Source organism: Pagrus major, chromosome 2 (assembly GCF_040436345.1).
Source record: "Pagrus major chromosome 2, Pma_NU_1.0".
NCBI classification, from domain to species: domain Eukaryota; kingdom Metazoa; phylum Chordata; class Actinopteri; order Spariformes; family Sparidae; genus Pagrus; species Pagrus major.
The window spans coordinates 18,784,986-18,808,641 of record NC_133216.1 but is presented as its reverse complement, the minus strand read 5'-3'; the positions used below and the strand labels follow the sequence as shown (position 1 = coordinate 18,808,641).

At 39.2% G+C, this 23,656-nt stretch overlaps 1 protein-coding gene and 2 non-coding genes across 4 annotated transcripts; all 3 read left to right on the top strand.

Annotated features, from left to right (window-relative positions):
- The first annotated feature begins 8,454 nt into the window (after positions 1-8,454).
- Positions 8,455-22,617, top strand: LOC141013939 (P2Y purinoceptor 3). Of its 2 annotated transcripts, XM_073487765.1 has the most exons (4): positions 8,455-8,509; positions 8,656-8,735; positions 18,817-19,253; positions 19,386-22,617. In XM_073487765.1, exons 3-4 carry the CDS (start codon positions 18,826-18,828, stop codon positions 20,056-20,058), a joined length of 1,101 nt encoding a protein of 366 aa, XP_073343866.1. In that variant the 5' UTR covers positions 8,455-8,509; positions 8,656-8,735; positions 18,817-18,825; the 3' UTR covers positions 20,059-22,617. The 2 variants fall into 2 exon arrangements, with proteins under 2 accessions (XP_073343866.1, XP_073343865.1); XM_073487764.1 differs by lacking the exon at positions 8,455-8,509 and having other exon boundaries at positions 8,612-8,735; positions 19,386-20,123.
- On the top strand, positions 14,662-14,734 carry trnaa-agc (transfer RNA alanine (anticodon AGC)). Its single transcript has one exon. It is a non-coding gene; the product is annotated as a tRNA-Ala (tRNA).
- trnat-agu (transfer RNA threonine (anticodon AGU)) lies at positions 17,975-18,048 on the top strand. Its single transcript has one exon. It is a non-coding gene; the product is annotated as a tRNA-Thr (tRNA).
- Positions 22,618-23,656: the final 1,039 nt, after the last annotated feature.

Here is a 23,656-nt window from a genome sequence, read left to right as displayed (position 1 = left end):
TCATTGTTTTGTTTTTTTTAAAAGACATTTTCAAAAAAACGACAGACACCAAATAAAGTTTTAAGGAGGAGTTGATCATTTTAAGTTTAGTGAAAGTAAGAGAGAGTTTTTCTTTTCTGAGCTGAGGACCAGTGCTCTTAAAAACTGAAAAATTCTGTTTTTAATGTGGGGGCTCAGTAGAGAGGCAGATCATTTTTGATAGCTGCCTCCTCATTTCACTCCATTCCTTGCCTCTCATTTAATCCAGTTTGCACTTAAGTGAAGATGGACAGTTGAAAACTTTGATGTGTTCAGAGGGGAGGAAATGCAAAGTTGTCTTAATCATGGGTCTCTTATCTTTTTATCCATTCTGTCCTTTATCGAGGACGACTCACTCACATTTCCATTATATTTTAATCCTGCAGAAGCATTCATTACACCTCTCCTCTCCTTCCATCTTCCCTCTTCCCTCCTCTCTTCTTCTTTTGCCTTGCAGTTGCTAAGTCTTAGTTTTCTCATGAGTATAAATTAAAACACTACTATCACAGTGAATAGTAGGCTCTTAAATGTCTTCGATGTTCTGCTGCAGCTTTTAATTTCAATTTGTCAGAGATTTCTCTTTAGTTTAATTTGACACTAAATGTGATGCAAAAAGTGGAAATTCCTTGTCTTCCAAAAAAAAAAAAAAAAGCATACTTGTATCCCCCCTGGATCGAGTATTAGGAACAACCCCATCTTTGGAAGTTTTAGTTTGGTACCCAGTTTGCACATGCTATGGTATATCTGTTACCGTAAGGTTGTGTTTGAAACAGAAGCCCAACGTCTGTTCAGCGTTGAGAGAAGTGAATTGTATGTTAGCTATTTGGTCCAGAGTGAAGGACCAGCGTCAGGCTTGTGATATGAAGTGTAAATCTGTTTTTAATTTTTGTTTTTTTACGTTTTTTTGTTGTTGAGGGTTTTTTTTTTTTTTTAAAGATCAGTTAGTGATCTTAGTACTATAACTAAGCCAAGTTTGTATTTGTATATTTACTGTAAAATGTAGAACATTGAATAACTATTAAAATTTTCCTATAAAAGGAAGATTGTCTTGTGTGACCTTTTTTTGTTTTTTTGTTTTTAAACCTTTTTGTTATTTTTCCTTGTATGGTAAATCTGATTTAAAATCAAAAACAGCAGTTACCATCTGAGATCTGTCACATTAAACTGAGGGTTTTAAAGAGGATAAAACCTTAAAAGGGCATGAGATAAATGCGACAAATATTTCAACCGAACAGTTAACATGATAAAAACAATTGGAAAGACGGTTAGAAGCATCACAGAGTAAAATGGTTTACAAGACCCGAGCACAATAACACTTGGGAAAAGACAGAGGTCTTCAACTGTGACCTAGAAGACCCAAGAGAGTTTGCTGACCTTATTCCCAGCGGGAGACTGTTCCACATCCTGAGAGCCGGGGCCGTGAACTTACAGTCCCCTTGTGTTTTCAGTCAGCCTGCATGCTACAGCTCCACACAGATTGATTCTGCTGTGAGAAAGTGAAAGCAGAGCAATGCATTTTCTTAAAATGATCAGTAACGGTACACTCATGGACTCACCTATTGACACAGAACTTACCTGTTAAAGTTGTGAGGTTTTATAAGTCTGCATGAGTCACAAATTACGCAACGTACATTTCTTTTGTACACTAAATCACTGCCATGTTAACACTACAGGAAAAATACAACAACTCAATATCACTGTTTATCTTCAAACTATGACAAAGAGTTTCAGTAAAGTTTAACTGTAAAACAATGCATGCTGGGAACACTTCTGATTCTGCTGTGTAAACACTGTCCTCTGACTGTGTTTTATTATTATTTCTTATTTACCGTGTTCTGGATGTTTTGGGGTGTCAGCGATTCTGGAGAAAGATGGTTGATTGTTGAGTCTCACTTCCAGGTAAGCAAATTCAAATGCTTCGTCTTGGAGGCTTGCCAGCCCAAAGCGGCAGTATTTGCTGAATGAGACTCAACAATCAACCCTATTTCTCTGGAATCTCTAAATCTCACCTTGAAATGGCGTGTGTACCAATCGTACATAAGCTGCCTTTCAGCTAAACGGCGGAAAGACAAAACTTGTGTTGTCATGCAAATGACGAGTGACTTCGTAGATGGCACATTTTCAGAGCAGCAGCCAGAACCACACAAAATAAAAGCAGCCAGTTAATCTTATTTGGATGTCATTTTTAAAACAAAAGTCCTGTTTGAGTCTGTCATTTTTCTTTTTTAGTGTCAGCTTATGACATCAGCTCAACAACTAAAGCTGACAAAACAATCTCACCACAGGGTCCATTTGTGGTGAGAACTACTGTTTTCAAGGTCAAGAATGAACAGATGCTTCATTTTTCATACAATGCACCAAGAAAGGCAGTAAAAAAGACAACAGAAGGCAAACATTGATGGAAAAATGGATGGTTTCATTTTTTCTTTTAATCACTTTTGAAAAGGTTATGAGGAAGTGTGTTTGTCAGGCCTCAAGGACGCACACACTGAAACTGAGAAAATGAAAACAACTTTTGTTTACATACCTGAAAACTGCTGACATGTGGAAATCAGTCGGTATAAGTGAGTCGATGTTTGATGATGACAACTTATTTTGTTGGACAAAATGGAAGTCAAATTTAACAAAACTGAGTTTAAATGTGTAAATCAGCCTAAAGAATACCTACCATGTGTACGTGTTTAACTATAGAGTACAGCTCCAATGAAAAATATCAAAAATATGAGGTCAGCGTCCTCAGTAGCAGCTACAACCTGAAAGAAATCATCACAATACTGGCTCAATGTCCCAAAATCATCTTAATGGCGGATTTTCCCTTAAATGGCACATCCGTTGTTCAAAGAACGGGTTGATGTGAGGACACCAGCACAGACGAGGTTTGTACCGCCTGCATTCAAATAGAAGAACCAGAAGGCTTTATTTCCTTTGTGGCTGAAATAGACGGACAGCGAGCGAAACACTCACTCTTTCACTTCTCTCATATCCATCGCCAGACATCCTACTGGGTTGTGCAACACCAACTGCTGCTCACACAGATACACACACGACTGAACAAACACTGGCACACACCTCTTTTAATCACAGTGCCCCACCAAACACACACATACACACACAGAGTCTTATCTTTACGTCTGATAGAGTTGGTTGCTGGTGTGATAAAGATAAGAATAGGTGGTCAGAAAAATGCACATTTTTTATTAAATATTTGAAGTCTTTGTGGATATTTCAAGAGGAAATTTCCAGTCAGGAAACTAGGAATCCTGTGCCGCAAGGCTTATAATCACGTGCTGAGTGTCTGTGCACTGCCAGTTTCCTGTTAATTGTCCTTATCTTGCCTATTATTAACACACACACACATACACACACACGCACACAGGCTATTGTTATCAAAGCTCTGATCTATGCCGTAATGTGATCGATCAATCCATCAAAGAAAAGTTTTACTTCACTTTTCACTCAAGAAATGCAATAAAAATGACAAATATGGTATGAATTGCTGTTAAGTCAGTAAACTGCAGTTGTGGAAGACGTGATCAGATCCTACCTGAAATAGAGTGTATGTATGTAAGAGTGTGTATGTTGCATTTTACTGTTATATATATTAAAGGTTGAGCTCACTTTAACTACTTTATATACTGTCGGTCACTTTAATCTACAGCAATGCATCATATTCTATAAGATCGTCATGTTTGTGGCGTAGCTGTCCTGTGAGAACCAGTGTTTTTTTCCTTTGTGGCATATTTTCCAGCTAATCCAATTAGAGTTTATTAAGTTTAAGAAGAAGGAGAATGCTCTGAACCCATAAGGGAACACTTCATCTCTCTTTATTAGAAAAATGTCAACTCAAAGGGAGATGCATGGTTGGAACCTGCTCTGAGAGAGCAAAGATGTATAAATTAAAGACAGTACATACACAAGTAGAATATAAAACTCTTCAAAATAAAGAAAAGGATCTCATCTGAACAAAAAGAGAGAGGATTATGGAATAGTGCAACAATAACATTAGTACTGTCAGATTGTAGTTGATTATATTTGTGTTAATGACCACAGTGGCCATAGAGGTTCATCACTAACTAATTAATGACTTAATTTCTCTCTGCTGGGATCTAGTAGGCCAGATCACACAGCAACAAATTGCCTCCCTGCACAAGATTGAACCCTCTTCCTGTAAATTCTTCAAATCCTGCATCTCTGTCTGACCATGTGGGGTTTTGTTTTTCAGTCTGATGAGCTTTGTTTTTGAACTAGTGACTAGTGAATTAAATCACTGAGGTGTTTGAGCAGCAGGTGTTTTACAGTTTCTACTCATTGTTTTCTTATTTTTTCCATGAACAGTGTTAATCACAGAAACCTTCATTGTGTTGTAATGACACAAGCTTGTCGACAGCATACTTTGTTCACAGTGTACACTCTTAGTACATCGCAGTAATTAATGAATTTACACTACGGTGCATATCATGCTTTTTCCCTATAGACCCTTTATCCTCAGAGTCGTGTCACCTGTTCAGTTTCTCACTTCCTACATCTGATAATAGTATACTCAGAAGAAAAACTACATCCTGCAAAGTCGCACCTGATATTTATTTATTTAAGTACTGAAAACCTGCTATTTAAAATGATTTTCAGTCTGGCCGAGAATAAATCAGTCTTTAATGAGACCTTTAATAAGATTAGAGAGGATAGACTGCTGCACAGAGTGTACATATTTAATCTGTCAGTACAAGATCATTATACACGCAGGCAAATGATAACATCTTTTTACAGCTCTCTCAAGCATGCATACACAGAGTGCTGGGCATACTGCACACAGAAGCATAGTCACACACAATTAGTTTTGACATTCAACAGCTGTTTCACGGATTTTAATTTGAAGCGACAGTGATGGACAAACCTGGAACAACCAGATGTAGGTTGTAAAAGACATTCCATCTGTTTGAGAAATAATCCTGAGGGCATTTACTGGACTGTAATATCGTGTGAAAACAGCCAGTCACACACCAGAAGACTATAAAAGACTCAGCTCAAGTGGAGTTCGTCCACCTTAAGGTTTTTTTTAGAATATTTGGCAGGAAAAGTCTTTTTCTGGGAAACCACACACGAAGATTGTTCGGTTCAGCTTCAAAAAACTTTCACACTGCAGCCGTGAAGACCAGTCCAACAGTGAGCAGCGCAAAATTAAATTCAAATTAAAGTGTTTGTTTAAGTGTGTGCAGATACAACGCACGGTTATGTATTTTCAGGTCCACATTCAACCCTGCTAAGCTTGACTTTTTGCACTCTACCTCCCCAGCTGCCCCCTCATGAGGACACGTTCGTGAAGGTGAGATTGTCAACACGTGCTATCGCAGATGCAAAGAAGGGTGGAGGCCCGAAATGATTGGTTGGATCACAGAGGCTCTTACTATACACCACAATCATTACGAAATTTGCTGATTAAGCCCAATCGACTCAACTTCCCTGTCTGCACACGTCTCAACTTCAACACAACAAATGAGCGCGATCAGAAGACGAGGTCAGCTGGAAATGAATCATTTCATTGACTCCTTTCATATATTTCTTTTCTGTATCAGTGGCACTGTTTGGTACAGTTGGCATCTTACCTGGCCTTAAAACCATGCTTTATGCAGATTTTAGCTTGTAACGCTACGCACTACTGGCTAGTTCACCACACTTTACAAACACAGCTAGGCAAATAGGCAAACGCCTTAATTAAAGTGTATAGTCATATGTCAGCCCTGTTATGAACTGGTGACTTTCCCAGGGTGTACCCCGCCACTCCCCCAATGTCGGCTGGGATTGGCTCCAGTGGCGACAGCAGATGCCATCTTTGCTTTCCTAGGAGATCCTGAGCTGGCAGTGTTTGATTGGCAGCTCATTTGAGCAGATGTGAGCTTATATGCCCGCCCTAGAGCCTACAACATCCAATGAGCGATCATGTAGACAAGTGACCCACTCTCTCTTCCTTATCCTCTCCCCTGAGCCACTTACACGCAAGCCTCCGGATGACTGATGCATCATGTAGCCAATGAGATTTCAAACACAGTAATATATAGTTTATATACATTTTTAAAGAAATTATACAAGTTTATTGCTCCTTGAATATGCTGTTTTTCCAGCTAAACACTTGTTTTTGACTATTTTATATGTAAAAAGTTACTGTAAATAATAAAATAAAGGGACAGGGCTAATTTGAGGTCATAAAATGGCATTTTCTTGCCAGGTGCCTGAATATTTACTAATTTGAACTTGGACAACATAAGACTATGATGTTGACCCATTGTGTAGCTAATATTGGCAGTTACAGGTCATCTGCAGGCTTATTTTTGCATTGAACATTTTAAGCTAAAATAATGTTCAAACTCTTATAAATTAATGCCAAAAGCACTTAAAGAGCTTCTGGCAGCTTGGGGAAAAAAATGACAAGCTTTCAAAAGAGCCCCAACTCATGCCTGTACTCCAAATGGATCAACAACAGCTTTGAATTTACTTTAGGCTAGGATAGGACAGGCGTTTTTATGATCATTTTACAAACATTTCCAGAAATGGTAACTCCCTGACTAATACCTTGGTTATTTAGTTAATAACATCCTGTGAAGGACTTCTTTGCCACCATTTGTATACTACTAGAGAGCAGGGTATTTCTCTATGCAGATTAAATTTACTACCAGTTTTGTGCTGTGTATTCTGTGTTTAGTCGAGGGTTGTGGTGACCCGTTTTCTGGTCAAGTGTTTACTGATTAAGTACAAGCAAATAACTGATAACAGCGTTGTTTGCCTCTTTCCCAGCAGAAGCTATTTCCTGTGAACCCCATCTCTCACAAACACCCACTCATAAACATCAGCTTATTTATTCATATAAATCTTGAAAACTTGCATGTTCACAAACACAGTCAATCCCCCAGACACTGACTGACAACTTCATCTGCAGAGTTACAGCAACAATACAAAGTTTTACAGCAGCTCAATGAAATGACTGAAGAGGGACAATAAACTGATTTAAGCTGCAAGCTGCAGTCATCCGACAAAAAGCAACAAACTACTACTATTCAACCCACTTGACTGTTTCAATCTCACTGTTGAGGATGGTCTAAACCAGTGATGATAGAAGAGAAAGGACAGATCCATTGTGAATGACGAGGCCTAAATTCATTTTCAAATGACAAACTGAGAGAGTAGATCTCCAGATACATGTGGTTGTGACTCAGTGGCCACAACACTGAAGTCAAAAGCTAGCGGCGCACATACTGTCCAACAATATTCTGTGTAGTCGGGATGACAGGGTTTCCTCTTAATCTCCAAAACACAGCTGTTACTTCTGTTGTCACTTTCCACAAGAATAGACATGTTTTTCTCTTGTTTTCAATCTACACCTGGGTTTTGGCTGACTTTGTATTCTCACTTTACCACCATGTCAACATAGGCACTCAAAAATTTAATTATCTCAGGTGAAAGCCACAAGCTAATTAAAGTTGCACTTTGGTTTCCAGAATTTGTTGCGGCTACGTCTTATCAGATCTATTCTAATTGGAGCCGGATTCTGAGCAGGACACAACAACATTGACAAGTCAATCAATCAGTCAAAGAGAACAATAAAAGGTTTGTAAAATCCCAACGAGATTACACCCAGAGACACATATGATTAGCAGTTCTGTTTCTCTCTGATGTTTACCAAACATTCCCATTGTACAAACATACTACAAGGAACGTTTAACTGATTATGAAGCAGTCTCAGTTTAATGAGGATGCCTCTTGATGACCTACATAAGCAAACGAGACCACGAGCGAGAAGATTGGCTATTTCTATAAAGTTATTATAATTATTCTTAGTGCCTTTCCCTCGGTTGGATTCACACTTATCAATACAATTATTTTTCATGAGGATGAATAGAGGAGTCTCACATCCTGAGAAAAGAAGCTGCTTGCTTCAGTAAGTGTGAAATATGTGTGAAAACATTCCAGTTTTCTAAGGTAGAAAGTAGGTAGGCTAACGGTCTAATTATTTTTTGCAAACAGCTTTATGTCAGTAGCCTACATTTATTTCAAGACAGGCTACATACTATTTTGACATTATTAAATCATCATCGCCTAACAATCTACGGATGATTAAAAATGAAAGTGGTGATATTTGTAAGTGCTAAAACCCACTGTGGCAAAATAAGAACAAGCTTTAACTAGGCTTATTATTGTCCTAATCGTTTAAAAATGACTACATTATCAAAATAAAAGGAAAAAAACAAACAAACTAAAAAACAATTCAAGATATTCAGCCACTTTTGGGGGTTTGTTTCAGCATGGTGATTAAACTATCAATTTTGAGGCACTTATTGTTTTGAATCTCTCTCTTTCACCTGATTGGCGCAGCCCTCACTGCGCATGCGTCACCGTCAAGTTGTAGCGCGTGCGGCGGTTGTCCGGTGCCGCAGCGGCAGTAGCAACAGTGTGTGAGGTGTGTGTGCGTGTGAGTGCAGCAACAGGAGCCGCTTCACAGCATGTAGGTCCCGGGACAGCGAAACTGCGAGCTTAACCACACTTTTACTCGGTGTTTATGATTTAAAACAGCTCCACGGTGATTTATATTCACTTGTTTTTCTGCCACGATTGTTTCCCTCCACGCTGAACCGGTCTTTGTTGTTACAGAGGAGAGAAAAGCAGCAGGTCAATGGACAAGTCTTCAACTTGTTGATGTCGCCACTTCGTTTACTTTGCTGTCATTCAGGGTAAGTTGTGTTTGTTTTTTCTCACTAAACTCTAAAGGAATGAATCTAGCTAAGGCCGTTTGATTCAAACATGACGTTCCCATTGGGTCATAACGTGGCTGTGTTGCTAAATACCAGTCTTGTCATGGCATTTTAGCTCCAGTGTTATCATTGTGAGACTCTAAATACAGCTTTGAAGGTTTATTGTGATGTCTGAATCCTTTATACATGTATTGAACTGTTACTACAGGCAGGAAACTGTTGAAATTGAACTAAATGAACCAGATACAAAAAAGTAGGACTCTTCTGGATCTAAATTAAGTCACCCAAACACACCAAGCCTGGCAGATGTCTTCCTGCTATGGTGAAGGAACATGTGTGCTGTTTACATGGGTCACTCTACTTTTGATAAGAGCTGTGATAACATCAGACTTCTTGCATCCCTTTCCTGATTTCTCCCCAGCAAATTCCACAACAAACAGTGAACAAAACAGTAACCTGATGCCAGCTGCGCAGTGTCATGCCTCAGGGCAACACAGGTTTGCTGTGCAAAATGCCAGGAGTGAAATTTAATGACAACATCTGTGTCAAGTTTGCAGGAAATTCCAAAGAAATTGAATGAATTGAATGAATCAAACCACAAAAATGCCTCTATAAAACTATGCTGGGAAGCTGCCTCTATTCCCATGAATTGGCGTTACAGTTAGTCAGAAAATGCAGTACTTGTTGACGTCACAGATAAATCATCAATTTAAATGATGTATGTATTAACTAACCTTGACTCTACAAATAGCTGTTAGACCTTTTATATTGAAATCGGACCATTAAATACACATTTTACAATAGAATGAGCGTATCATTTGTTCATGGATACTGTTACGAATCTTGCAACCAGGATAAATGCCTTTGTTAAGCAATACAGCATCTGTCAGTTTGATCAGAGTTGTGTGACGTCCACAGAGCAGCCATCTGTCTTCATATCTGTATTAACCATCTGAGAATACGCAGTGCAGTGTTTGGCAACACTGGGCTCACACTGATATCTTAATGCAACAGGAGATTAGGTTTATACCTTATTGAGAACAAACAGAGACAGGGTAAAGCATCCTTACAGCAGGAATAGTGTAGATGCCACAAGGATAAGCTGCCAGGCACTCACACCCAAGTACTGACACCCTATTCAGGGTGAAGAGAACGTGCAGAACGTACAAAAAAAACAGGCTATGACACAGATTGCTGCTGCGAACATGTATTTAGGGCTGCAAACAACATTTCTTTTCATTGTCGATAAATGTGGAGAGTATTTTCTTTATTTTGTCAATCATCGGGTGATCTATACAATGTTAGAAATTAGGGAGGAGCCGATGACAATAACAATATCAGGCAGTATAAAATTCTGATATCAATATATAGGCCAATATACACACATTTTTTGCAATGATCCCTGAAATTTGGTTATCAAACACTTGTGAAAAAGTTTGAACAGTTTGAAAATAAACTTTATTGACAAAATGACATCAGTGCACTGAAACTGTTGACTTCACTGGAATTTTAATTATATATCATGTATAAATCATGGCAAGCATCTTTTTCTGCATAATAAACTCTAAAAAAACCCAAAAATATTAGTGCATATTGACAACATAAATCCTGACAGTGATATGTCTGTGATAGGCCAATATCAGCCATCTAATGTGTCAGTTGGGCTCAAGTCTTCAGATGTCTTGATTTGTCCAACCAGCAGTTTAAAATCACTACATGTGCAGTTTATTGTCACATAAGATGTAGAAAAACAGTCAAAATCTTCACAATCCTCAGAATAATCGCAATATTTTGTTTGTGCAGCCTTAATAAAAACTAATTATTTTTCTGTTATTTGACTATTTGTTTCAGCTCTACATGTATGCATATACATGCTTCCTGTTAGACATCATATATATCATCTCTGCTCTTGATGACTACAGTGGAAAAATAGTGAAGTGGGATTTTTACAATAAACTCATATTACACAACTTTAAATGTCACGCTGCTGTCTCAATAATTTGTGTATCATCAAGGGAACTACCTAATTCCAGTGAAAACAAGTTGTCACATTGTGGACGTTATAACCAAGAATGATTTGGATGAGCTGTCATGTGTAAAGACCTGGCACGCTCACCATGGCGCTCTGTTTTTACTGAAGATTCCTCTCTGTCAGGCTTCTGTGAGTGTTTTGTCTGTCTGACTGGAAACAGACTAAATGGTTTAGAGACGCTCAGACAGAGGCAGGGAAGTGATGGAGGGGTGAATGGAGAGAAACAGGACCAAAGTTGTTTCCAGGACAAAGGTAAATGCACAGCATTATGTCACTGAGTAAATAATCAAGAGCTCTGTGGCAGCCATCCCAAAAGTGCCAGCCAAATGGCTCCTTAAAATTGGTAGTTTAATGCGATTGTCCTCAGATAAATGTGATTTCTTTGGTCTGAGTAAGATTTACAGGAATCACTCCTATAATTCGTCTTCATTTGGAGCCATAGCGACCAGAGTTAAGGTATAAAAAATCTACTATATAATCAGTCAGTCTAAGATGTGTTTGTCCTGTCTCCATGCTTTACTGACTCTGCTTTTACCAGAGCTGCATTCAGGTCTCCTCTTCACCACAAACCCATGACAACAGCCGCCACAGGGCACAGGCTAACTGCTACTTACCACTCTGTTGAGCCTCTGATAAGCTTTGTGCCTCACCAGAGGTGTGTATGTTTTTCTATCAACATGTTAAGGGACAAATAATAATTACCATTAAAGAGAAAGAAAACAGTGTCTAGAGAGCTTGAAAAGTTGAAAACATCCCATGATATCCCTGCGATATTGTTGCATTATCAACAAGCCCTTAGTATTTAAATGATAGAGAGGTTGTCACAACTCCAGTTAATAGGACAGACCTTAGATCCGACTTAGCAACAGGAGATAAACTAGTCCACTAGTCATTATTTTTCATGAAAGTATCTAGGATGCTTGCTAGCCATGCAGGAAGATGACATCGACCAGTCTTAATTTTGTCTACTAAGCTGTGACTGGTCAGTTGCTTCTCCTAACTCAGGCAAACAGCTGTCTACGGTTGCGACACTGGACAAATCAAAGATGTGGATGATGATGCAGATGTCTGGAATCAGGCTAGCAATAAATGACAACTTGTAAGTCTTTGTATTTCTTTCTTGGGGGCATTTAATGTCTTTATTATGAGACACAACGAGTCCAACCAGGGATGTTGTGGTTCATAGTTGGTGCTTTAGCCATTAAGCCACCAGGGTGCCCAAAATCTGAATTTTGTGCGACATTACCAGCGCCAAAGCCCTTATGTTGGATGGATACATCAAAGTTTAGTCTGATGATCACTCTAAAAGGAACTGTGCTTGAGGTTTTATTGCCTGATGTCCCACTGTCCTTTCTCTGCACTTTCATCAGTGCTGCATTCACTTCCCCCCTGTTTGGCAACAACCTCATGACAAGAGTCATAGAGAAAAGCCTGAACTGCTGTCTATCAGTTTTTACACGCCTGATGAAATCCTCTGTGCAAATCCTTAGAGCAACACGCATCAACTCGTTTTTGTCTACAAGTTACGGCAAACGATTAGCATCAGTGCTGTGTATTGTCACCTGCAGCCTCGTGTGCAATCCTTTCCTGTCCATCTGTACTTTATCACTGGACTGGAAGTAACTGGCTTAACATTTTGGTTTGGTTTGCCAGGAAAGAATTGTTTACACTATTTTTACTGCTTAAATTCTTCTGTCTAGCCTTACAGTAATGTCCATATTTGTACTTCAAGTCTTCGAACTTCTTCTGTGTAAGACAAACATAATTTTTTCAGAGAAGCCGAAGAAAGTGGGGAACAGCTCAAATGTGTGTGCTGCTCGCGTGATGTGTGAGAGATAACTTGTGCTCTCTGAGGAGAGTTTTGAAGTTGTTTATTAGGACCGTTGACTGATTGCAGCAAGGGCTTGTGCAACATGTAATTGTTTTATTCTCCTCCTGAACATGTGGCTAGCAGAGTGCCTGTGCTGAACACCAGCCTTCCTCATCACCCATGTGTCTATTTATAGTGCAGCTGATTGGTTTTAAATGTCTCCTGTGTTATGGCCACAGTGCCTGTCCTCAGGACTGATTCAGTTGTATCAGCGAAGATAATTAGTCAAGTGTTTTCTTTTCTAATTAAGACAAAAGGCTGTGACATCTGCAGCATGCAAGTGTGTGTTTTGCACTGCAGCTGCATCCATCTTTGTTGGGAAAATGATTTATTGTTTGTTGTTTACCTCGGTAAAGAGGTTGTTTATGTCTACATGCAAGCGTTGTGTATGCAAGTCCATGTTGTCGTGTGTTTGTGCCTGCAGTCCATGTGCGACTGATTTAGTTTCCATCCTGCTCATTTCATGTGCCATTTTTCAGATTCATTACGGCCAGAGAATGAGTGAGTAAACACATGTGGTAGTGTGTGTGTGTATGTGCCTGTGAATGAGTGTGTGTTGTATTTCAGCCGACTGAGGAGCATGAGTCATTGATTAGCGTGGCCAGGGACAGCAGAGATCAGAGATGGGAAAGTAATTGCGGTGGAGTTTTTCCCTGCTCTCTCCTCAGCTCAGCATCTCTTTCCTCTGTTTATTTACATCTCCGTCCCCGAGAGTCCGTGTGTACACTCTACAGAATGAGTGTTTATGAGCCCTTATCCGCCAGTCACCTGTTACCTGCTCTTATAGATTAGATTACATAAAGGGCAGCATCTCTGCAACATACAGAGTGACACAGTTAATGAGTCCAGATTAATGTGAATTTCGGCGTGTGTGTGTGTGTGTGTGTGTGTGTGTGTGTGTGTGTGGTAGGGGTGCTGGTTTGAACAGAGATCTTATTTTGTACTTTTTGTTTTCTCACTGTCTTTAACATTGTGAGATTGGTCATTTTACAAGATTTTTCTATTAATTTCCGAGGGAATAATGCGTGGATCATGATGAAAAAAATCAGGTGTGTTTCATTTGTGGCTATCTGTGAGTGAGTACAATCTGATGCAGATCCTGCAGTAGATCTGGAGATCTTAAATTATGGTTAGGCAGTTATGGGTGGTTAAATGTTTAGAGTGAGTCAGGTCTATCGAGTTTGATATTAGATTAGGCTTGATTGATTTAAAAAGGACTGTTGGACCTTGGTGAATGTATGCCATTGTAGTTTAAATTAAGCAAAATAGGTCATTTATATCTAGTGAAAATGTCAAACATTTGATGTTTTTTACAAACAGCAACTGACAAATCCTGCATAGTCTGTCTTTAACTACATTAACTGTTTACCACTTGGGCAGCAAAATGAGCTGTAAGAGCAACATTGATGTGTTATGACCATTTAAAGTTGATAAGACAAATTTGTTAGCAAACAGTTGTCTATTTACACTTCCAGCAGACGCACAACAACATGAATTCATTTGGAGATGAGACATTTTTGGCATTTTGACACCTTTCACAATACACGTAATGATTTTGTTAATAAGAAATGATTAATGCAGCTGCAAGGTCTGTAGCCGTGTGCTTGTCCATTGTGTGTGTGTTTCTGTCTAGTTACTCTCTGCTGGTGTCTACGACACAGAAAGTCATATGTCTTATATGTCATCTTTGATTTACAACCCTGTGTAGGTTATGTTCAGATGTTAATCTCCTATATTTGGCCTGAGTTGCAGTCACCTTCTTCCAGTCAGGGTTTATAAATAATCTTGCATCATCTCAGCTATGCCTTTTGGCAGGCCTGAGGGCAGAGTATGCAGCAACGCGTCTCTCTTGTCAAAGCATGTGAGGGTGGGAAATCAACAGAGTGCAGAGTGAACGAGAGTGAAGGAGTGTCCCTGTCAGTAACTGGTAACACTACTCCTCTGAGGACAGTGGCTGTGTAAATTACATGTCATTAGGTGCTTTTTTATAGCTATCCCTAGCAGGGGAATTAGCTCAAATGGTAGAGCGCTCGCTTAGCATGCGAGAGGTAGCGGGATCGATGCCCGCATTCTCCAAGAACCCTTTTGACTGTAGATGCACGCAGTGCTTTTGAAGGTAAGAGGGTTTCAACAGATTATCACATGTAGCGATTAAAACGGCATGAAAGAGCAGTGTATGTGGTCACAGTAATGAATGAATGGCTATGTATGTATTACCTGGTGGTGTAGGTAATCTATAATATCTGCTCTTTGTAACATTTACTGTAGCACTGTAAAATATATTCTTTCTTTCTCAGACAAATCTTAAAATGTGTAAATGCACACTATCAGAATCAAGCTGCTAAATCTGATGGTAAAATCTCTTATTAACCAAAACAATAAAAACAAATTATTAATAGCGCAGCATCAAATGCTCTTCCCCTCAAGTGGAAGTGGAAGTGTAACAGCCTTTAAGTGTCTTGGAATAGACTACATGTTTGTTTTCCCACAGAAAGGGTTTGAGGAGAAGATGTATGGACAAGTTTCAGGAAACCTGCCATAATACTACAACTGTGTGGGCAGAAAAAGCTGCAATGAGTCATTAGAGCAAATGTAGACGACTCCTTCACACCCATAAGGACACTGCCTAGTGAATTCCTGCAAAGGTTGATGAGCAATGTGTTAATTGGCATTTGCTGTAAGTGTCACGTTGTGTCTTGAAAAGACCTCATGCACAACTTTCGTTTTTACGTTGCCATAATCTCATCCAAAAATAACATTGACATTGACATTGGCTTAACATTGTAAACCTTTGTGTCTTTCTGGCTGTATTGTTTGGAAAAGTAATATTTCTTTGTAGTTGTGAATGTGTCATTTTGGTTGTTTCTGTAAACCCAAAGGAGACTGTGCACTTTCTAAAATGCAGACTGCGCAACAACTATGAGCTCATTTTATCTAGAAAAACCTCACCTCACTCAAATATGCGGACAGCAAATATTGACTCATTCTGCTGATATAAATCTTATGAAATGAGAGGACGTGATATCCAATACAGATTGTTTTTTAAACTATTTGTAGTGTGGTGTTTATCAGTCCGTGTTTCTTGCTGTGCTTATCTGTTTATCTGTTGCACTGCTATTAAACTAGGATCAGTGCTGATTAGGAAATGGAGAGTAGCTGTGAGCAAACACTTCACCCAGAAGCCATCAGAGGCATGGACACACAGCATGCAGATATGACCACTTAGAGTCCTGTGATTAACATTTGCTCTCTAGAGTGAAAATTGGAAAGACGATCATATGTAACGCACACATCCACAAAGATTTCTGTATCATTGAAACATGCACTCAGTCATCATTAAAGCCACACAAATAATACATGACAGTTATTGAAAATGATGAGAATTTCTTTTAGCCTGGTATAATTAAGATAACCTGATGAAGGTCTAAATACTGAAACATTGTTGTCAATAAACCTAATTGCAAGTGAAGCGGACAGTGTGCGGGAGTTTTTTTCCTGAGTCTGGTATAATTAAAATTCATTTGGGAATAACCATAAAGTCACTAGTCTACTATGGCATAATAATGGGACTTAAATATACCAGTTTATTAGTTATTTATTACACACACTGATAAAGTGTACTTGAGTTGACCTGTACAGGCCTGTTCATGTTTTGTTGACTCACCTAATTCACTTAATTTTGTGACAGTTGAACAGTCTTAACATGTACTTGTCATTATGCAATAGGTTAAAATACAGTAGACTATATTAAGGCTGCAACTCTTAACATGACTACTGTGGGATATGACCAAAATCTTATATCCCTAAAAAGTCATTTCATATTAGGATAACGATATGTATCACCATACTTTCTGTAAATCCTTCTTTGCATCGAGAATGCAGGAAACTTGCAGTGCAGTCATACGCAAAGGAAACCTGCCACTAACCTACTTTAGTTCTTAAGAAATATTAATAATACCTGTGGTTTCGTGTCCCCACTTGCTCTATGACTTGCATGCCAACAGTATGAATACAAGCCAACGCAAAGTGATGCAACTTCACAAACAGCAGCCACCATCATCTCGGCTGTGAATACGGAAAGTTACAGTACTGATGGCAGTTTTAATACAAGACAATAAAAGGTGATGATCATCACACTTCATCCCTGGAGGTTAGGCATGGTTAACCCACTAAAGACAGGCCTGAACGTGAACACCACCGGTGAGAGGCAACCAAAGCAAGAGCCCCTCTTCCGTTAGCGTCATAAAATCTAATGCATTTTTGACAGGGTGTGATTTATGGAGTTAATCAGACATCACTTTCTGCAGTGCAGTGTTTTCACAGAGCTTAGTGATTTGAGTGACTCATGACGTCACGGGGCTTTGATATAGCAAGAACGCTGGTCTCAAGGTCTTTCTTGAGACAAGCTAATCCACAGTCAAAAACTCTGAATTAGGCTGTAAATGAGCCATGAGGCAGTGCACTTTCCAAAACTGTACTTACTCATTTGTGCCTGCTCATTGGTAGGCACGGAGGACTGGAAATGTGAAATGTTTTATGGTCTGCTGGACCCCCTCCTTCCTCCTCCACTTCGATTATGAAATGCGTCACTGTTGTTCACAACAAACTGTATGCACCCACACAGAGGGGTTAACATAAAAGACATACTCGCTTTTTTTAAAAAACACACAAAGACAGTGATTTAAGCAGCTACAAGACACAGCACATGCACGCACTTTTACACATACGCACCGTCCCGCCGAAGGGGTGTTAGTTGTGAAATGCCATGAGTCACAGTCTGACAAGGCTGTGGAGGAAGTGGCTTAAGCCAATCACTTAGTCGCCCACATGCTGCCACAAAGGAAATGGATCTGATTGATGTTGGTGGTGGGAGAAGTAATTAAGATTGCTGATTAACGTCAGCTTGTTCCAGACACTGTGAGTTGTGAGTGGGAGAGCAGACAGTGGTTTTCATTTCAAAACCTGCAGCTGTCCAGCTTCCACTTGTCATAAAGTGATGGAAGAATTAAATTAGCAAAGTCTAATTTGATTGCATTTATTTATTTGTTTTGATTTTTTTATTTATTTTTTATAGTAACAGCCTAGCAACTACAATGACTAAATACATAGTGATTCCCTGTAACAAAGAGTGCAGAAGGAAAGTGATAGTAGGGACATACTGGTACAATACTTGGGTTTTCAACGTTTCATCCAAACAATGATTATTTAATATACTAAATAATTTTTCTGTGTTGGTGATACTACGTTTTCTTTACTAAAAGATTCAACTATAGTCTCATGAGTCTAATGATGCAGTGTGGTATCTGCCAGATTCAGGGCGCTGTGGCTTAGTTGGTTAAAGCGCCTGTCTAGTAAACAGGAGATCCTGGGTTCGAATCCCAGCAGTGCCTTGTTATTGACGTTCCCCTCTGGGGTTCATATAGGCTCTTCAGTAAAGTAGTTAGGCTGCTCTTGTATCAAATTCCAATTAATAGGCGAATCAGTAAGATATTTCATTGTTCACTCAGTGTGATGTTGGATCTCATGTGCCCTCTGGTGGACACATTGCACCTCTGTCAGTGTTTATTAACAGTTGAATTAGCAGTCATCACATGGGCACTGAAGAACTCAAAAGGCATGTACAATACTTACATACATGCATATTCAATTCATATTCTGTGTTGTCTGTTTATTTCAAATCAAATTAATTTTATTTATGTAGCATCACATTACCTCAGTGGGCCACAATAATAAAAAAAAACATTTTAATGGGGGAAAAAAGGATGGAAGAAACCTCGGGGTGTGTCACAGAGGAGGGATCCTTCTCCCAGGTGTACAGAACAGTCACAGTTTGTTTAAAAATCCAACCACAAGCAGGGTGCCCTATATACGTTACATGTGTTGCATTACTTCTTGTCCCTGTTAAATAAACAAAATACAACTAATTCTTTAATAAACCAAGTTTTTAGGTAAGACTGGTTTACTGTTTGTGGTTTGTGAATTGTGTGCAGTCACATTCATAAGAATTTTAGTTAGATTTTGAGTGGGAATATCTCCTGTTAATTTTAGTTTTAAAAAGAGCTCCAAAAATGCCATTCTTTAGTGCATATCATCAATCAAGATATGACATTATCATCAAACTAACGACCCTCTCATGTCTCTCCCCATCTCTCCTCCAGAATGTGAAGATGCCACATTCTGTCAACTCCTTCCCAACGGAAACTGTCATCTCTAAATCCTTCTCCTTGGACCTCTTCTCTAGCAGTGAAGTCCCGACAGAGCTGTACACAGAAGACAGCTTCATCGGCAGCGTCGCTAACTTCAGCGGGTCAAGCAGCCTCCGCTGCACCTACAAGGAGGACTTTAAACGTATTTTACTTCCTGCTGTGTACACCTTTGTCTTCCTGCTCGGCCTTCCTCTCAATGCTGCTGTCATACAGAAGATATGGAAGACCCGGCCAAATCTGTCCAAAAACAACATCTATATGCTCAACTTGGCCATAGCCGACTTTCTGTATGTGATGTCACTTCCCCTACTCATCTACAACTATGGCAGCCATGACTACTGGCCCTTTGGGGAGTTCGCCTGTAAACTGGTCAGGTTTCAGTTCTACAGGTGAGACTCTTAACTAAATATTATGTCTGTATACAGCTGTGTCTTAAAAGCTTTCCACCATTTCTTGAGTTAAAGGTCTCAGTGAGGATTTAACTTTAAATGTGTTTTCTCTTTTTCATTCTCCTGTTGTAGTAATCTGCATGGCAGCATCCTCTTCCTCACCTGCATCAGTGTGCAGCGCTACGTGGGCATTTGCCACCCTTTCGCGTTGTGGCACAAGCAAGGCGGTCGCAGGATGGCTTGGTGTATCTGTGGAGGGGTGTGGCTGGTGGTCGCCGTCCTGTGCGCACCAACTTTTCACTTTGCTGCGACAGGAACCCAGCGAAACCGCACGGTGTGTTACGATTTAAGTACTCCGAAGCGTTCAGTAGACTACTATCCTTATGGCATGGCTCTGACCTGCCTCGGCTTCCTGTTGCCTTTCATGGGTGTGATGGTGTGCTACTGTCGGATGGCCCACATCCTCTGTCGCCCGGTGTCCTACCAGGGTGTGTCCATGGCGACTGGGGAGAAACGGGACAAGGCGGTGAGGATGATCATCGTGGTGGCAGCAGTGTTCTGCATAAGCTTCCTGCCATTTCACCTCACCAAGACCATGTACCTGGTGGTGCGCACTCTGCCCAATGCGCCCTGCGAGACCAGAAACCTGTTCTCAATCATCTACAAGAGCACCAGGCCGTTTGCCAGCATGAACAGCTTCCTGGATCCGATTCTGTTTTATTTCACGCAGCCACGCTACCGCCGGAGCACCAGGAGGTTTGTGCTCAGAGTCACCGCCCTCAAGGACAAAGGCACCAGTGTGTAAGCCGACAGTACATCATAAACTGCGACAGTATTTCTTATTGGTGGATCCAAGGATGCTGCAAAGTAAAGCATGTACTGGTTTCTGAGTTTTTAAACAGTTTTCCTGCATGTTCTAATGTCAGCTGCAGCCCTTTACTACCGCTGCTGCCTTCTAAGAGGATCTAAGATAGATTTGAAAGTACTGGCATATCAAGGAACCTTCTCAAATGCAACATGAAGGTTTTACTCTTGTGATATGAAAGTCAAACAGACTAACTGGGAGGAGATATTCCCAGAATCCATGTTCTCTGCAATGAACATGTTGATGCTGATGATACGATCAGCAGAGTCACCAGGGCATTCACATCCTGCATTGTCTCTGTTATCTGTGAAATGTTTACTTTCAGTCTGCGCTGTGCACTGGGTCCTAAACTTTTTTTTATAACATGTTTGTTTCACACTGTGAACTGCAGTATAATAGAAATGTCTAAAATTCTAACATAATGAGGAGTGTCTCCGCTGTTTTTATAGAACTAAAGATGAAAGATGATGTGTGAGATGAACATGGCAAAAGAGAGAAGGAGAGATCAATAAATGTATGTTTTAGGATAAAATCCAGTATGGCAGTACTGTTTAAATGCATGTTAGAATTGCATGAAGCACTTACGTGTGGAAATGAACTGATGCTGGGGTGAAACATGCCTCATAAAGAAAGGATTGCAATGGTGAAGTAGAGAAGTGTATGCACATTTTGATACAGAGTTACGACACTCATGTGAAGGTTTGTACTGTTTTATTGTGTAGAAGTGATAGTTTTGAACATTATCCAAGTTGTAAGGCTTGTTGTTGCATGTTTTCACCACTGGATGGTGTAGGCACACCACTGCTGTAGACCCATTGCACCAAATGCAAGATATGTTCTCTCTGGTTATCAACAACAGTATTTTGTAAGGATTTGGTATTACCAGCTACAATCAGAGATAAACCAATGATAAGAAAACTTAAATATTGAGCTCATACCACACTAAATTTAGCCATCAGTCCAGAGTTTCCCCCATGTTCTTTTAATTCTCCAGCAGACAAAGAAGATCTATAGATCTGTTTAAAAGTCTGTGCCACTGTTAATGCATCCTTATCAGATGCTTAAAGGGAAGGAAAAATGCAATTTATGGACTTGAGGGCCGGGTCTAAATGAAGGCTCAACCCTGCGGCTTTCCACTTCCTGTGAGTGTTTGAACACTTCCCATGAAAATATGACTTCTGTTCCAAGAAATCAACTCAGTTGACAGTCTGGTGTCTGGTGTTAAAAACACAACAGAATAAAGGATGAGTAAAAGGGAATCGAGACAATGTTGAAAAGAAGCTCTCTACTCTTTAAAAAGTTCTGCAGAATACATGTGAATTGTTTAATTGTACTGATTTGGTAGCTCTGACTATGTAGAGTTCACCTTATACAGTGGAGGAAAGTTTTAATTTTTAAATTCCCTCTGTTGCGTTATACCAAGTAAGTGAGTTACTGAATTTAATGTTCATGAAATGAACATGAATGCAGATTGCATTGTAAATGGGCATTTGTGTGTAGTAGTTTGTTGTAGCTGCATTTTACTGTATTTTAATGTTAATTTTACTGGATCCAAATGTTTTTCCTTGCACCTATTTTTCCAGTTATTTTTGCATGTATTTTTCAGTACACACTGTAGAGAAAAACAGTTAAACTAGTTTAATCTGTGTGAATATACCTGCAGAGGCTTGGTTGATCTTGCACAAATTTGACTTTTGCATTATAGTTAAAAATGTGCCTGATGTGCTTAGGTTAACTTGGTGTCTTTTAATCCATAACTCACACCAGGCTCTCCCAGCTTCTCTGATTTGACAATTCAATGTCAAATTAAGATATTATTACAAACATAATCCCTAATTCATATTTTAAAATAAACGTAGTTTGCCAACAGCTTTTGAATTGCTCTGATGCCACTGTAGTAGACAACCTTAAGGCAGCTGTACTCTTTAAACACTTAGTTCAAACTCAAGCTTCAACTAGTTTAAGTTTGCATCCACGAGGGGAGAACTGTGTGTCTTGATTTAATGTGAACGTGTAATTTTAAAATGCAAATATGAGGCCATGTGCTTCAAAATGTTAATTAACATGTTGATGTGTGTGTGTGTGTCTGTACAGCGGGCATATTCAGTAATGTACTAACACACTGTAAGTTGTGCTTCAGCAAAAAGGTCTTGTTATTTATGTGTCTCTGTAGTCAAATATTTGTGATGTCGCGTTTATTTTTATTTTTCCACAACTGTCTGCGTCCTGTGTGGTCAGTTTAGAGACATGCAGACGTCGATGCACTGTGCCAACATATTTGTGTCAATCAGTATTATTTAGAAGAATTCTTTATTTTTGTAAAATACTGTCACACGGTGTAGTATCAGAAAAATAGTTTTATTTTTGTTACATAGATGTTATTATGTTGTTTTAGTGATTATATTGAGCTGCTTGTGAGAATGTTTTTAGATGTTGTCAATGTGTAAAACTAATTGAAAACAAAGCCATTAAAAAGTCACGCAGCCTGTCGTGAATGCATTTCATATTCTCCCTTCTTTCTCCCAACACAACGTGAACATTTGGCAAGATGGCTAACGACATATGCAGGTACGTGGATGCTTAAAAAGCAGCTTTTGAGGAGAAAACAGCCCTCAAGAGCAAAGCAAGGTTATTAAAATCAACTGTAAAGCTTTATTTTGTCATAATTTGTGTATATTGTATATGTAGGAGGTAGAGACCAGGGATGGTTGTATCACTTTTTGTCTCAGCACCTATAACTCGCTGAAATTCGGCTAGAGCTCTCAGATTTTGACAAAAAAAGTAGCCTTACTTGTCTACTACAAAAAGCAATGTTTCACACTACTCCAACTATATCACAGAATTCATTAATTGAGGTCAAATACAAGGGGTTTGATTGTTTATCGAGCTGTAGCAGGACGGGGGTTTGAAGTTCGCATAGATGAAATACCTCACGTTACCTCAGAGACTACCCATTAATCTTATACAAGTTACATAATTTCAACTGCAACAGTATCAAAATGTAGAAAATAATAATCAATTTCTTACCTGAATTTCAGTGTTTCGGCTGTAAAGTCTGCAAACTTAAATAAGGTGATGGAATGTAACGTGTAAGTACATCCACTCAAGTACAATTTTGAGGTACATATACTTTATTTGAGTATTTCCATTTCCTGCTGCTCAAATTTCGTACTTCTTACTCCACTACATTTATTTGATTAACTTTAGTTACTAGTTACTTTGCAGACTGCATGCTAAATCACAGACAAAGCATTTTTAAATTATTTTATTTTATCCACAGACACACACAAAAAAGAGTGATTCCAATAATCGGAAAAATGCTGAATTATTGGATCCAATAACCAGCCAGGTCGCCCCATAGTATACAGAACGTGCATACACGTAAATGTATAATTCCCTTTAACTTGTACTTTTGATACTTAAGAACATTTTTACTGCCAGAAAGTTACTTTAAAGCTTTAACTAATTTCAACACACAATATCAGATGCTTTAAGACTTTTACTGAAGTACTTTTCTTATGGGTGATTTATACCAAAG

Excerpts from the sequence above, each read along its gene's own strand:
- LOC141013939 (XM_073487765.1), top strand. The coding sequence starts at position 18,826 with ATGCCACATTCTGTCAACTCCTTCCCAACGGAAACTGTCATCTCTAAA. Across the intron at positions 19,254-19,385 it reads GTCAGGTTTCAGTTCTACAG|TAATCTGCATGGCAGCATCC; the intron begins GTGAGACTCTTA and ends CTCCTGTTGTAG.